The 16,909-nt window shown below is 40.2% G+C and overlaps 1 protein-coding gene across 1 annotated transcript in view; it reads right to left on the reverse strand.

Moving 5' to 3' along the window:
• Positions 1-1,233: 1,233 nt before the first annotated feature.
• MAP1B (microtubule associated protein 1B) overlaps positions 1,234-16,909 on the reverse strand; it is a 76,477-nt gene continuing 60,801 nt past the window's right edge. Inside the window, exons 4-8 of the mRNA XM_054397722.1 lie at positions 14,322-14,462; positions 5,092-10,379; positions 3,788-4,989; positions 2,091-2,329; positions 1,234-1,389 (exon numbers count right to left, since the gene is read on the reverse strand). Of these exons, the coding sequence (XP_054253697.1) occupies positions 1,234-1,389; positions 2,091-2,329; positions 3,788-4,989; positions 5,092-10,379; positions 14,322-14,462 (7,026 nt within the window). The remainder of the gene's footprint in view (positions 1,390-2,090; positions 2,330-3,787; positions 4,990-5,091; positions 10,380-14,321; positions 14,463-16,909) is intronic.

The following is a 16,909-nucleotide window of genomic DNA, read 5'->3' on the forward strand; positions in this document are numbered from 1 at the left end:
TAAACAAATAAAATAAGGTATGACAAAGGAAGGCTGAATACTGTACAGGCTCACAGGTGACCTTTTTCATCATTCTGAACGTTTCACTCAAGTTTCGTAACTCTGATACTGGACACCACTTCAATCTTGCTTCCACAGTACAAAAGAAGCATTCAAAACAAATGCTCGTCTTGCCCTGTTGAGCTGTCCAGGTGCATCAATGGAGCGTTCACGTAACTAACATACCTAATTCATAGCACCAAGCCATTTGACCAGTCAGGTTTCTAGTACCACACATGCACACTCATGCTTCTTTACTGGTGTAACTATGATCCTACACAGATGTTTTAGAAATTTGCTGTCTCGACATTAAAAAATAAGTGCATCAAGTTTCTTTGTACATTCAAGTCACTTTCTAAGGCAATTTGTCTACTGTATGTACTCCCGACCGCTTTGGTATTTTGCTTCAATTAACTGACAGTGGACATGGGTGTTCAAGCACGTGGACTGGTCAATTCTGGCTGGATTGAGTGGACTTCCACTGGGGGCATGACTTAGACCAATGATTCTGAATGTTGAAAGAACGATTGTGGACTTCTAGATGGGGTGCAGACTTACATGTGTGTTTGGCCTGTGATTGTTATGGTATGTCAGTATGCAGAGTTCAAATTAAAGTGGAAAACTGCTGATGAGAGTTTAGGTTGTACGGCCCTTCCTAGCCACGTTCTATTAGTATTTATTTTCTAGCTAACTTAATTCTGTTAAAAAAGTATCCCCTTTAAGACAGCTCAGATTGAGACAAATTCAAAACTTTATTTTCATGTGAGAGCATAAGCAGACTGCAGTAAGCAATACATCTATTGCCATGAGACTAATGCAGATTTAATTATTTATTACTTTCTCCTCCTACCCCTCCCTCACTTTTTTTCTTTGTATTTCTTTAGAGGGCAAATGCCTCGACCTGGAAGAAGTCAGTTAGGGTTGCTAGTGCATGGTTTCCAAACGTTCATCAGAGATGATACTGGATCTGTATTTTCCAGTAGTCTGAACCCTACTGTGGGAATAGTGTAACTTCCCTTAGCAATCAGCAAAGACTGAAAAATATTAGTGACTTGCATCACTGTGACAAGTATAGCATTTGGCAGGTATACAGTTCAGTAGTTGAAATAGATGGGTTGGATTTTTAGAAAAGGTGTTTTCAAACTGAAGAATTTCTGGAGACAAAGTTTCATCTTGTGATGCACGGTCTTCTTCTTACAGCTCGATCTTGCATGCGGGAAAAGATTCATCTTGCATAACAACAGTGCTGCTGCTTGCCAAAACCATGATGTTGAGGTCCTGCTGTTTCTCGTGGGTCTCTTGGTACCATTCCCTCATCACTTCCGAGTCATGGGTTGGGATTAAGGTAACCTGCAATGCAAAACAGGAGAATTCCTGAGGAATGGACAGCAGAAACAGCAGAAAACAAAAAGATCTTTGTAACAAGACCCAACCAACATGTATGCTTCTCTTACGGAAAGAGTGGGTCTTCCTGTAATAAATGGGTGGGTAAAAGGAAATAATTAAACTTTCAGGTAAGGTAAAGTGACTGCAAAGAAGTAGCTTATCAAAATAAAACCCTGGATTTGTAAGGTGCTGAGATACAGCTTTCCAGAGAAGTAGCAGTCAGTGATCTTCACTCTTACGGCCAAATATTTGGTACCTTTACAGATCACGATGGAAAGGCATGTGAAGTTTCCAAGTATCTATGATTACCATGTAAACCATGAAACATCAGTTTTTCTTTCTTTCTTCTTAACAAAGTTTCCAAACTTGGATCATACATGGAATAGCAACAAGATCAAACAGCCAAATGGCCCTGTAAACCAGCTCCCAGATATTTTTTGCACCAAGAACAAGTCAGAAGGGCCAGAAATGGGGACGTGCCTGAGTGCAGTGCAGCTCTGAGCTTCACTCAGGTGTCCTTACACATCACCACTGAAATAAGGTGTCCAGCCTGGGGACCCCATTTCTCAGCAGCCAACCACACACTCCAGAGGTGCTGTAGCTCACCATAGCTGCTTTCCAGAGAAAGTTCTGTTTCCAGGTACAGATACTAGTGAAGAGCCTACCTGCATGTTACTCTCCCATTGTGCCTTGCCCTCCAGCAGGGAGTCCAGAACAGCCCTGCTTGGCTCCTCAGCTGCAGAATCATTCCCGCTCACCACATAGTATGAGGACCGGACCCTCTTGAAAAACTCAACATCAACATTCTTGCTATTGCTGTGGTTGGGAATGTACACCAGATCCAAATACACTGGAGGTCCTGGAGGCACTGCTGTAGATTTTGCCACCTTAGTATTTCCAGGTCCTTAAAAATCAATCAACAGAAGACTGGTTAAAAATATGCATTGATTAATTAATCATAACCACTGATGTAACAGGCATCCAGTAATGGTATTACCCTGCTATATCTAAATTACATGTTCCAGTTTTGTTGTGTGCCAATTACGATTGTAATGAGAGGAGAAACCTGTAACAATAAAAACCCACTACCACGTAAACCAAAAATTTCTGAACCTTTCTCAGTAATATACTCTTATTATCCAACAATTACTATGCAAAGCTGTGATTACTGAATGACCATTCAGTAAATGGTGGTTTAATTTTCCAGATTAAGAAATACAGCTCTTCAAAAGCACAATTATAAAACCTAGGGTCGCAAAGGGAGCCATGCAGCTATGATGCAGGCTGGGGATTTCTGGGCTCACACTAAAAACACCACCCCAAAACTGTGGCATCGCTCGCTACACACTAATTCATGAAAATCAAGACAATTTTATCCAGATGATCAGCAGTTATGTTCTATCAGTCTTCTCATGTTGTTACATGAAACTTGGTAAACAATTACCTGATCTGATTTATGGTCACATACTATACAGGTAGCTAAACGCACTACAGTTGAAACATACCTGCCAACAGAGACATGCAAATAATGGTGTGGAAAAGGTAATAATAATGGTAAAAGAAGGTGGATCACATAAAATGGGAAAATTAAAGACAGCTGAGTGCTGATCTGTTTGTACTAAATCCTAGACCTGCTTCTCGTAAAAAAAAATTTTCAACAACAGCAAGACTGAAGTATCCCCAAAACACTCTCTAACAAGATCTGCCAGAAACAATAGATTAGCACAGCACCTTCTTCAGTAATCTAATTCATGTTTTATTACTACTTAGAATACACAACAGCCATTCAACATGATAATAATATTCTGTATGTTTAGTCGCCACTAACTGCCTAAGACTCTAACTGGGTTATGTGATATACATAGTTCACTGCAAGCGCTCTTACTACTGCTACAATTTTTTAAAACACTCCATTTAAAATTAATCCAGAAAAAGTAATAAGAGCATCTAATGGCTGATAGCACCTTTGCCTCCCATAATATTACATTCTACTAATTTATATTAAGATAACTATGCCTACTTGTTTCTAATAAAGAACAAACTGGTTCACTTTGTCACTGATTTCACTTCACCTACAACAGTAGCATTTTAAATTCTATCAGTCGTTTAACAATTTAGATATCTGTATCAATTTCTTTCTATTTTGTGTACGCTCAGCAAACTGACATAAGAAATTTCTCAGATTACTGAAGTTAGTGAATTTCATGCATTTAAATGGGGCCTTCACATGCTGAATTTATTTTTAAAACTTGGACTTTGGGGATTTGTTGCAAACTACATTCTCACGTCATACAAAATCAAACTAACTTCACTGCAACAGCTACGAAAATCTTAACATTAAGTAATTGCTAACTGTCTTTACCTGTGGTTGCAGTCTTTGCTGACTTGGATGTTGTATTTGCTGCATTCTTGGTGTCTTTATCTTTTTCTTCCATTCGAGACTTTACTTCTGGAGAAGAGAGATTTTTGGTTGCCTTCTCCACAGTCTCCTTCTTTTTTGGAGAAGCTGTTTTGGAAATTTTGTCTAAAGATTCTTTTATAGCCGGCTTTGGTGAAGCCACTTGTTTTGATTTTCCATCACTTTTTTTAACAGGAGAAGATGACTTGGTCTTAGTACCCTGCTTTTTTGTCTTTGTCTTTTCTTTAAGGTCCTTCTTCAAAGGTTTACCTAAATTCTGATCAACAGGCAGAGCCTCTGGATCAACCATGGAAACATCAGGATGCCTTTGGGAAGGGCTGCGATCCTGCATCGGGACAGGAGGTGGGTCAATGCTTTTGTATGTAATTGTCTTGTCGGTTGGAATGGTTTCTGACTCATCTTCTGAGTCAATGTTAGCATCTGCAGTGATGGAAGGACATTCCTCAGTCTCCGGGGGAACATCTGAATCAGTCTGAGATGGAGCAGACTCACTCACGGAAGTGGGAGGAGTTTCATCACACTGCCGTCCTTGCTGCTTTCCCCCAGAAGGTGGCTGAGCTCCCCCGGACTGAGTTAATGGCTTCTCTTGATCTTGAGACTGTTCTTCATTTGCAAACCACTCAAGGGGGTTTGGGTTGATAAATGAGGGTGAAAGTTCAGTTTTGGGATGTTTATACTCACAAGAGGACACCAGGCATAAGTCAACATCTTGACGAGATTCCGCTAATGATTTTCCTGGAGTGAAATGATCACTTGCTTCATAGGAATAGCTAACAGCTTCCGGTGATCTGGTGGCTCTCCCAGTTGTCTCAAATGAGTAATCTGTAGCTTCAGGTGAAATGGAGGCTGTCCTAGTTGTCTCACAGGAGTAAGCCATGGCCTCTGGTGATCTGGTAGTTCTCCCAGCTGTCTCATAGGGGTAGCTAATACCTTCTGGTAACTTAGAGGCTTTTCCTGTTGTCTCATAGGAGTAATCCATAGTATCAGGTGATCTGGTAATTTTCCTAACGTTCTCATAGGAATACTCTGTGACCTCAGGTGATTTTGGGGTTTTCCCTGTTGTCTCATAGGAATAATCTGTGGCCCCAGGTGACTTGGTGGTTTTCCCAGTCACCTCATAGGAATAATCTGTGGCCCCAGGTGACCTGGTGGTTTTCCCAGTCATCTCATAGGAATAATCTGTGGCCCCAGGTGACCCGGTGCTTTTCCCAGTCATCTCATAGGAATAATCTGTGGCTTCAGATGACTTCATATTTTTTCCAATTATCTCATAGGAATAATTTGTTTCCTCAGGTGACCTAGTAGTTTCCTTAGTTGTCTCATAGGAATAATCTGTGGCCTGAGGTGATCTAGTAGATTTTCCAAATGATTCACAGGAATAGCTAACATCCTCTGGTGACCTAGTAGTTTTCTCTGTGGCCTCATAAGAATAATTAAGTTCTTCTGGAGACCTGCTACTTTTGTCTGAATCTTCTTTTTCTGGGCTGAATAAAGGTTCCGGACTGTGCTTTGTTAGGGCTTCCTGGTAACCAAATGCTTTGTCAGAGGACACTTGCAGTGACAATGAAGGTGTGTGACTAGCTGACACTGCTTCTGTGATTGCAGGAGGTGAATCTGGAAAACTAGGCGAGTACAGAGGAGAAGATTCCCTCGGAGTTAATGGAGATAGGTCAGACTTTGGTGACAGCTTTTCTCCTAGGCTCTGCACCTTTTCTGAGGTAAAATGTAGCGACATATCTCTGGGTGGAGCAGCACCTGAAAAAGTTTCCTCTGGCAGTGGTGAAGTTACCTGGGAAGGTGTATGAGCTGATGAAGTTGAGGATGAAGCTTCAATTTGAGAAACTGAAATAATTTCTGAAATATCTTTTTCCTGAGAGTAAGATGACTGCTCCACAGGGGAAATCTTCCGTGCAAAAGTAGGGTCGTGTATATCTGAAGGGCTATAATCCACTTCTGTTGGCCCATTTTCAGATATATGGTGTATACTAGAGCCCAGTGTTGGATATTCTGGAGATTGCCTACTGAAGTCCATTGCTAAAGACTGCTCAGGGGACTCCTGACCAAACTCCACTGACATAGTTGACTGCTCAGGAGATCTGTGATCACGCACTGGTGTTCTTGATTTTGCAGTTTTAGGTGAGAAATCTGGTGGAGAAATTGACATTGGCCGTGGGCACTCTTCTTTAGATGGAGACATCTCTGTTTCCTGAAAAGTTGTTGGTGTTTGTACAACTGACACTGAAAGGGAATCATCAACTTCAGTAGAGTGGGGAGACCCAACCTCAGCATGCAAAGAAGGAGACACATCATCAGTAGTTGGTTCTGGAAATGAACTAGTTGCAACAGATGCTGTAGAGACAGAAGCTACTCCTTCTATATGGGAATAGGTGTCTTCTGCTACAACCTCATCAACAGGAGTTGCAGACTTGTCGGAAACAGTGCCTTCAGAAATTGACATTTTGGTATCTTCTTTTAAAGAACCAAACTGACTGATATCTATTTGAGTAGGTGAGAGATCACCTGCTAACTTGCGCTCATCCAAGACCAGTGAAGACTGGGAGCTGCTGGGTTCTGTATCCTCCATTTTCCTTTCTAGACTGAAGCTTTCCTTAATTGCCATGAACTCCATGCTTTTTTCATCTTGTTTTTCTTGGAAAAGGCCAACAGAGCTGGCTTCAGAAGATGGGCTCATCTGCACAGGTGATTTTTCTTTTTCAGGTTTCTCCTCAGAAGGACTTCCGTAATCTCTGTTGTGAAACTTCAAATCAGCACTCAAAAATGTATCGTAAGGGGTCTCTGAACCTATCAGTGGTGGACTTCGTAGAGGTGAGAGAACCTTTTCAATAGGAGATTCTGAATCTGGCACAGGCTCATCCATAGGGCTTATTCTGGGTTTTGCAGACTCATCTTTGACTTCACTGAATTCAAAGCTAACAGGAGCTTCTGTTGACTTTTCACTGGTTTCAGAGGGAAGCTGACTGGACTTCTCATCAGTGGGAGACTGATAATAAGGTGTGTGGCCAGCACTACCAGCAGCAGACTGTGATGGAGATGCTACTTCTAATGTTTTATCTTCAGGGCTTGCGCAGTGCTCTTCAGTAACTTCTTGAGGTACATCAGGCAATGTAGTAACGGAGGCAGGCTCGGATGAGACCTTGGGAGTGAGTGAAAAGTTCACACTACGTTCATTCAGCGGTGTTTTGGCAACAGGTGATGGAGGGGACAGACTGTCAGCTGGACTCCTGACTGGACTATGTTTTCCATCACCTTCTTGATATGGTTCTTTGATTTCTAATTTGACAGTGCCTTGGATTTCACTTTCTTTTTGGCGATATACATCTTGGAATGCAGATTTGCAGAATTTGTCTTCTTCTAATGAAGAAGGTGGTGAGATGGTGGAAGCTGAGGCATTATATTCTTTGCCTTCTGTGGCCTCTGTTTTGGATCCTTCAGATAATCCATTAAAAGCATCTGGAAGTGGAGAAATTTTAGGTCGGCCAAACTCTTGGGAGTACAGTGATGTCTCATACTTGGTGATGTTCACATACTCCTGAGAAGGTGACTCACTTTCCTCATTGTTAGTTTCATCACTCATGACATCCCGGGGTGTAGACATTTCATCCATTGGAGTTGGTTCACTGGATATTTCGATGGTAGACTGTGTGTAACCTGAAGTAGCAGTGAATTCCTCAGGTTGATCTTCTCTATTTTCTTCATCAGAAACAGTGGCTTCACTTTCCGAACCACCAGGTAATGTCTCATCATGTATGGAAGAGGCTGGTTCAACTGCTGGAGACTGAGGCTCTGAGTGTTTTGTTGGTGTAATTATGAGTAGGCCATATTTGTCTTCAACTTCTCCGACTTCTGCAGCTTTGTCTACCACAGCCATCACATAATCTTCTTCAGCTTCTATTTTTTCAGTTTCCTCTTCATCTCTGATGTCTTCTGCTTTGTCTTCCTCATCTTCTTCAGTCTCTTCAGTTTCTGCCTTTTCTACTGCTTCTTCTCTGTCTTCCTCAGCCCGATCATCTGATGCTTCATAATCTGCCTTTTCAAGATACTTTTCATCTTTAATGTTAGCATCTGCTTGAGACAGAATTCTTTCTTCTGAGGTCTCTTCAATTTTTCTTGGTTTCTCTATATATGGTTTAGTTATGTCCAGTGATGTCTTTTCTTCTTCATCTTCAAATTGTTCTTCAGCTTCTTCTGTCTCTGCCTTTTCTTCATAATCTCCTGTTTCAGATGATTCTTCCAAACCAGTTCCCTCATCTTCAAACTTTTCATTGTCATCAACCCTGTGCTTTTCCACAGGTTCCAATTCTTCGGGTGTCTGTTCACACTCACCCTCAGCCTCTGTAGTAGTTATGCCCTCATCAGAGGACTCAGCAGGTCCCTCATTATCTAATTTTTCTTTTTGTACTTCAAAGGTCTCCTTTTGTACTGTACTAGAGAGTTTCAGTTCATCCTCTATAAGTGTAACTTGAGGTTTTGTTTCTTTTACTGTTTCTACTTCTTCAGCTTTTAATTCCTCAAAATCCTTCGTTAAGTCCTCTGGTGAAGACATAAGGGACCTCTCTGCTTCGAGTTCCTTTCCACTTGCTGTAATTTCGGCAGCTGCTACAGCTGCCAGAGTGGTGGCAGCAACTCCAGCTGCTGCAGCAGCTTGTGCTGCACTGACTTTGATGTCCTTCTTCACAGTCTTAACCTTTCCTTTTTCCTTTGATTTTCCAGCAGGTACTGATTCTTTTTTAGCAGGTTCCTCTTTCTTTTGTGATTTAGGTTTTGCTGCTGACTTCTTTGCTTCAGCAGAAGGAGTAGCTGTCTTCTTTGTTTCTTTAGGAACCTTTTTTATTTCCTTTTTTGCTTCCTTTTCTTCCTTATTAATTTCCTTTTTCTCTTCTTTTTTAGCTTCTTTTTTAGCTTCCTTTGGTGGAGATTCCTTCTTTACTTCCTTCTTAGTTTCTTTCTTCTCTTCTTTTTTCACATCTTTTTTAACCTCTTTCTTGATCTCTTCTTTTTTGGGTTTTTCCTCTTTTTTGATGGTTGTTTTCTCCTCTTTTTTAGAAACCTCTTTCTTTGGTTTTTCTTTGTCCTCTTTTTTTTCCTCAGGCTTTGCTTTGACTTCTTTTTTCACTGTCTTTTCCTTTGACACTTTTGGTTTTACATCCACAGTTTGTTTTTCAGGAGTTTCAGATTTTACTAATTGTTCCTCTTTACTTGTTACGTCTTTTTCTACCATTGTAGTTTTGGTCTCCACTTTTGCTGGTTTCTCTTTTTTAAGTAAAACTTTCTCTTTGCTTTCCAACTTCTGAGCCTTTTCTGGTGCCAGACCAGGCTTCACAGGCTCTGGTGTTTCTTCTTTAGACTCTTTTCTGACAGGCTTGCTTGGCGGTGTCTTCGCAGCAGGCTTGAGATTCTCCTTGCTGTCTGTTCGTTGTTTCAGCTTTGTTTGTTTCACAGCTGGACTAGCAATGTTCCCAGTCAGGTCTTTTTGTGTAACCAATGGCTGTTTAAGGAAGTCTAAGTGCTTGAGTTTTTCAAGTCCTTCCAGAATATTATACTGAGTGCTGTTTCCAGGAAACAGAACTCGGATTATTTTTTCTGCAGGATTAGCTGGATGCCACACAATGAGGGATGAGACAGAGGTGAAGTAGGACAATGGAATGTCCAGTTCTTGGCCATTTGATAGCAGGAATTCAGCTTTATCTTTGTTAGTACCACTCCACTGCTGCATAAAATACTGCATCTCTTTGCTGTTTTTGACAGGATTGAGCACGTACATCTCAAGTTTGCCAACTCCCATTTTCTGAAATAAAATGATTGGGTCAATTGTATTTCCTGTATTTCTGAAAAGAGGTTCTGGTTTCATAGACAATTTATTTAAATATTGGAGAGTAAAACAAGCTTCCTCTACACTCCTTTTTATTCTAATGTTAGGATCCAAGTTCTTCAGGTTCTCAGGTACATTAAGGAATACAACTCCTAAATCAGGTGAAATCAGATTTTTCATCCAGTCGCTGTTGGTAGTCGATCCTTGAGACTGTTCCTCTTCTAGTTCAGCTATCTTTCGCTGAAGCATGCTGTTGATTCCTGGCAGGTTATCATCTCCAATGTGAGTAAGCAGAATGGAATCTACCCTGTCTAAGTGCCGGATAAGCTTCCAAAAGCAGGATTTTCTTTCAGATCCTCCATTGATAAGCATGTTGAATCCATTCACAGCGAACAATGCAGAGTCCCCCCTTCCTCCTGGGAAAATATAACAGCAGGGTTTGGAGAGTTTCAAGAAGCCGCCTGAGGTTGGAGGTTCCAGAATGTCAAAAGGTGATGGTACTTCGACTGATTCTGACAGATACTCTGTGAATTCAGAGAGCCCTTCCATTTCAGGCAATATGGACGCTGAGTTGAGTTTAATATTAATAAAGTCTTGAAGATTGTGTCTATCAAGGTTGGAGTTTTTCCAGTCTCCTTCCTCAGGGCAGAAAAGAGTTAGGCTGGCTTTGTTGGCAGGGTGTGTAGTGCTCAATAATTCACCAATCTAGGGTTGTAAAACAAAAACACAGGAAGATGCATGTAAATTCATTTTTAAATGACAATTAATGTCAGAATATAATATTTCCTGATCAGATAGATAAAACTCTTTTCATTTGCTTCTGAACTGGGGAGTACCTCAGCTTACTACTGTTTTTTTCTGAAGTACAAAGAAGGACCATATTCCCGGTTCCTAGTGCCTAAAGAAAGACGGCTCCTGCTACCCTCCTCCACCCTTTACAGGAGGATGGTACAAGCTTTTATATTAAGAGGGTATGAGGACTTATGAGGTTAATGCTGCCAGGAGCTGCCTCTGTCTCTGCACTCTCCTGCTGTCCATCCAGAGAAGTCAGCAAAACACATAAAGGACAAAACACATCCTCTTAACAGGCAGAGAGTAATTGCAGCCTAGAGGAGCCAATCATTTTCTCAAGGGCAGCCACCTTCCTTGTCCCTTCTCTGATGGAATATATTCCACCACACTGCAGTTCTTTCTGCAGGCTGGCTCCTGAAAGGCCATCATAACTCCCAGATCAGCATGACTGACAGCAGGCAAGCTTTCTAGAACACTAAGAAATGAGTTACGGCTTCAGAAATGCAAACTGCTACAAGTTTTGTATTTCTGAGAGTACAAGACGCTGTGCTAAAGGAAGTGGAAAGTGAATGTTAAAAATGCTCATTACTTTCACTTTAAATTCACAAACCCCTGAAGCTGAAACACAGAATAACTCTGTTATTTTGTCAATATTTGATAACAAATCCAGATAGTCAAACACAGGCACAGAAAACAAGAGGTTTTATGCCATAGCATGAAGAGCTGTTGATCTGTTTCAGTCTGAACTAAAAACAGTGTTTGATGGGCCCACTATAGCAGACAAGCATGAAAAAGTATGACCCTCTCACAGTTCCCAGAGATGCTTTCATTTGGGTTTTGTTGTTTGTTTGCTTGTTCTTAAACTTACAATTAGGTTAACTGCAGCCCATTTCTTGCTCTGTTTGTTCTTAACACAGAGACTGCCAAATTATGTACACTTTTTCTTTAAAGAAGTAATTCAGACATAAGATGTCGGTTCAAAATACGTCAGAATAGCATCATGGAAAATACCACAACCTCCTTTGCAGAGATTCAATGGTCAGCTCATGCTGTAAGACCAGTTTCCATAAAGATGACATAGGTTATGATACAGCTAAATAACTTGAAAATCTTGGACCATAAACTCAAACAGCAGAAGAAATTAATATATATATAAAGCTGTCTGATTAGACTAGCTCTCTCTTTAGGTCTCCAAGTGTCTATGTCTCACTTCCTTTCTTCGTGTTATGTAATTTATTTTCAGCATTTACCAAAAATAAAACTCAATAAAGATACAGTGGTTGTTATACAGATAGAAATAATCCAACCAACACCCAAATAAAGCAGAAAATAATTACTTCCATCTTCCTTTTTATCTACTTCATTTCCAAACAACTTGACAGAAGTATAAATAAATCTCACTCATATGTCAGACATGGCTTTCTTTGAAAATGAGCAAAGGAGAAAACAAAGCAAAACTAACTAAATAAAAGGAAAAAAGGCTAAAAGGCTGAAAGATAAGGAAAGTAAGAGAACTATTCTTGTTGTTTATTGCAGAAATAAAAAAAATAGGGGTAGCAGAGAAAACAGCTCAAAATGGATTTAGAATCTCAAGTGTACTCCTTATGCTGTCTCTGATCAAGTCTGAAAAGACGTTGTCAGGGACAGAGAAAAGTAGTAAGGACCACTTCCTCTGGATAAATAAATCTGTTGTACACGTAAGGAGATAACTACTGACTGTTTCTCATGTAGGGCAAGTTTTCTGGCTAGATAGACAATAATTATGATAATACACTACGAGTTATTGAATGCACTAGGCCAAAATTTGTGTTTCATCCTCTCCAGTTCATATTATATTGTATTTCGATTTCTGCTTTGTACTTCTGAATGTTGACTTTCTTTATTCCTAAAAGCTGACATACATAATGCAGTGTTAAGCCACTGACAGAGAAAACCAGTGAAAAGCTGGAGCAAAATTATTCCAGACATAAATTGTATTTGTTAGGAATATCAAGTTCAGGAAAGCCTCAGAAAAGACCCCAATGTATTTGCATGTCAAATGGTGACATGAAGGATATTCACAGTTCCACTGCTTATGCTCTTTGATAATATAGAGATATAACCACTCTTTCTCTTCTCTGGATTCAAAGTCACTCAGGGAGCAAAAAAAGAGTATCTTTGAACCTGGTGGTCTTTTCAAGCCCTAAGAGACATATGTTGAAGAATTCTCAAGTTTTAAAGGTGTCACGGATGGTGGAGGCAAACATCAGGCTGGCTGCTCAGAGGAAAAACAAGATTGTTTGCCACTCTGGACCACAAATGTAAAAGGAAAAGTTTCCCTCTGCTGTGTTTGCAGAGGCAGTGGAATGGAACATTTTCAGGATTCTGATAATGTCTAAGCAGAAAGCACCACTTTTAGGCATAGAATGTATGGATTTCCTTATGCTAGTGATGGATTTCTGAATTAGACTATATGAGTATCCCCTAAAGGGCATTTACTTATTCGTAAACAAATTCCTTGGCCTTCAGGTTTGACCCAGTGAAGTTAAAAAGGCGGTGGTCAGAAATACCAACTCTACACAGTTCTCATTAAACCTTACAGGCTTATAGAATCATAGAATCATTTAGGTTGGAAAAGACCCTTAAGAACATTGAGTCCAACTGTAAATCAAACACTGCCAAGTCCACCAGGGTAAGGACACCACAGGACTTCCTTCTTCTGATCACCACTTAGGAACCACTGACAACTTAGAACACTTTTTTTGAGTTTGCAGACCACCTAAAAATATCTCTTTAAAACTGTCTCATAAACAGACTGCAGTATAGCAAATGTGATCTTTCTGTGCTTTAGGAAAATCTTGCAGAAGCAGTGAGAACCCAGGGCTTCAGAAACAACAAGCTGGAAGCCAGCATTTTCAAAGATCAGTGCTGGCTGGCTGGCTGGCTGGCCAGTTTGCAGCCATCTGCAGAGAAGAGCCAAGTGAGCCTTACTCATAGCCCATGGGATTACGTCCTGCACAGCCACCACTGTGGCATGTTTCAGGGAGTAGGAATCCAGATTTTCCCCAATCCTACAACCATATGCTGAATAAAGAGGCTTTTAGAATAGGATCAGATAGATACAATAAGATCACCCTGGAGCTCATGCAGACTTTGCTGAACTTCCAAATCTACCTCCACTGACATGCTCCTAATTAATATTGGTTACTAAATTCAAAGGGACCCAGCCATATTGTTTATTTAAATATATACTTTATACAACAGCCCAATTAAGTGTGACAGCTTGTTTACTGTGGGTTCCTTCCCTATGGGAGCTTTCAGACACACTATATTAAACAAGGCAGCAAAACACCAAGTCGCGAAATTAAATACTTGTACACTTCATACCTACCTTTTGGTATGTAAAAAACCACAAGACTTAAAATTTCAATGGCCAAATTTTAAGCACTACTATAAAGAAGCCAAGCAGATGGCACAAAAAACCTGCAGCTTTTCCAAGATACAGCCTCTGTCATATTTAATGTAACCTACTGGTTGGCTGTCACCAGGCAAGAATCTGATGTCAAATTCAATTTGACTCCTTTGTATTTGATAAACAACATGTATATTTTAAACACAGCTCTACATTCTCCAGTGTTAAAGGGCTCCTTGATTTTCTGGAAGTCAGAATTTAATTCCTGAAATTAAAATGTAGTTACTTTGCTAATCAACTTACATTATGTCTAAAGTAAATTAAATAAATGTTTTGAAACAAAGGCTAAATTAAAGAATAAAAAGCATCAGCATTAGGCCACTTAACACAGAGGACCATTTTCAGTCTTCTAGTAACATTTGCCATTACATATCAATGTAAGGAAGACACTTTTCTGAACACACCTCTTGATCTGTGAAGATCTCAATGAAGTTCTGGAAGGAGAAGGACCCTGACTGAAGAATGAGTTCTCCTGTGTTTTCAAAGCATTGTCCAGTTAGTACAAGGAGCTTGTGTCTTGCAGCATCTGTGATCATTAAGCGCACCTACAGTGAAGGAGAGAAATACATCAATAATAAGAGTTACCACGTGTTTCTATACCCTGTTCAGAATATATAGCGTATCTCTCCTAATTTAAAACATCTTGCATCAGTCTCCCAGGACTGTCAAAACATTAAGTTATAATGCTGTTTGCAAAAGACAATGAAAAAGGCACAAAAGGGGAAAAAAAGAGGAACAAGAAGTGATTAGAGGGAAGGTCCAATGAATAAGCCAAACTAATGACATGGAAAAAAGATCAAGGAGCAAAATAGAATAAAATTTGAATGAAAGAAAAATACTTTCAATAGAAAAACCCCATATGTCTTATACAACTCTTGGTGAATTTTAATAGCGCTGTCTCAGGACAACATTGTTAAACTGTCCCATGTACTATTGAGGGTCAACTGCATGTATCAGACTTAGTTTTTGGAAGGCTGCTCTTTTTCCTGAGTACAGCATTAATTGCTACTCAGTTGCAAAAAAGACCACTGAAAAGAAACAGCCAGAGATCACACAGAGAAGTGTTATATTTAGACTGCCATTCTCTTGTAACCCAAATAATCTAGAAAGTGAAGGGACAATTCTGCTTCACTGTAATCATAAGCTTGAATTTCAAGGACTCAGGTGGAGTCACATGCACTAATTACATCACATTATGTCAGTAAGTATGAATGAGAGCACAAATTCTGTTTAAGGAGGAATTAAGTTAAACCAGAATTGCCAGAATAGGCCTCAACCAGAGGCTACCCACATATTAAACTAAATGAGCAGAGTCCATCTAGAACAGCTCCACATGATACTAATTCCAAGTTCCATCTCCATGGAGATGACATAATAACCTTAGCTCTCCTGGTAAGCCACTCTTTCAAACTTTTGTATTGATTGTTTAGCAATCAGTTCTTCTAAATAATTCTGGCTCACACCAGGAAGGCTGAGCCACAAAGGCTCCATCTGAATCTCTGGTGAACAACTTGTGTTTTGCAGCACAAGTATAAAAGAAGCACAAAGGTATGTATCTGAAAGAAGTTCCCAACTCTACCACATTTTCATTGTTATTTTACAAAGTAAGTGACCCTGATGTTGAGCAGAAAGTTCCTTTAATTAAATGCAGGACTAATGCTGCTCTGTCACTAACTGCACTAAGTAGTTGTAAATTATGCAACAGCCCTGCAGGATTGAGTGTATCTATTTCTGTTTCAGACAAAAATTTAGATGAATGCAGCCTGTTGCCTGATGTATGTTGCTCCTTCAATGTATTTTATTGATGATGAAATAATTTCTGCAGAGCTAGCAAACTATGGTCCAAAAAGTAAATAAATGCTTGCAGATTACTGAGCACTATTTATGATATGCGTTGAAGACCTTCTAGAGACACGTAAGTTCCTTGTCTTGGTATGATCAAGGTTTGCTGAAGGACCACTAGAAATTAATTTCCTGACTTCAACACCTCTCTGTTTCAGAAGAAATACTGCAAGGTGTTGATTCTGTTCAGCTTTACCCTTAGCTGAAATCCCAAACTGTTTGAAGGACGTGAACAGCAGGATATAGATTCAGTCAAAATGGAGATGAAGATGCACTGTGAACTGACACAGGAGGATAAGGAGATCAGAGGTTTCCCAGATATATGGTACAGTTGCAGGAGTGTTAGAGTGATGGAGTGAGGTCTTAAGAAGGACCTACTTGTTCATGGGGGTTTCTGAAACTTGTTTTCTTTGGGAAACAATGTTCTCTCTCCCTTTGGGCCTCTCTCTTCTGGGAGGTATTTTGGTATTTGACAGAACATGACAGAAGTTTTGCGCAGAACCATGCTCAGACTACCACCCGTACAGCTATCACCAGCCAGAGTGGCAGGAATTTCTTTTAGTGGAATTTTCCTTTGATTTTCCTGAACGTATTGATTCAAGTTCCTCTTTTAGTGAAGTCAGAGCTCCATGGAATATCACTGTCTCCCCAGATGCAACTCAAAAATCTCCTGAGATATGAAACAAAGTTTTCTATTTGCCATAATGGCCAAGGCATGTCTATTCCAACCTCTGATTTAATTCTCCTGCCTCTCAGTGCCTTTTTCTGGCTTGTGTCCAGTCAGAGCATTGCTTAGCCAGCCAAGGTAAATCTCAGCTTGTAACTTCTGGCTGTGATAAGTTTGGCAAGATGAAAAGTGAAGAAAAGATTGCCTCCAACAGTCTAGTGAGAGGAAATTAACAGTAACCTAGCCAAACATATTCTAGAGCCCAAGGAGTAAAGCCAAGGTTCAGAAGTCATTACTGGACCTCAGATTACGTTCTTCCACGTGGTCATTCATCAAAGCTACCATGAGCAACAGTGACAGTAACAGCATTTCCCTACTTTTGGCAGTTCCCGTGGCTCTTCCTCCCCTCCACACGTTTCAAAGATTTTTACTCCAAATTGAATGTATTAAGCATGGCTACCCAGCTGACTGCCTTGCTCTTTA

Source organism: Indicator indicator, chromosome Z (genome assembly GCF_027791375.1).
Source record: "Indicator indicator isolate 239-I01 chromosome Z, UM_Iind_1.1, whole genome shotgun sequence".
Classification (NCBI taxonomy): domain Eukaryota; kingdom Metazoa; phylum Chordata; class Aves; order Piciformes; family Indicatoridae; genus Indicator; species Indicator indicator.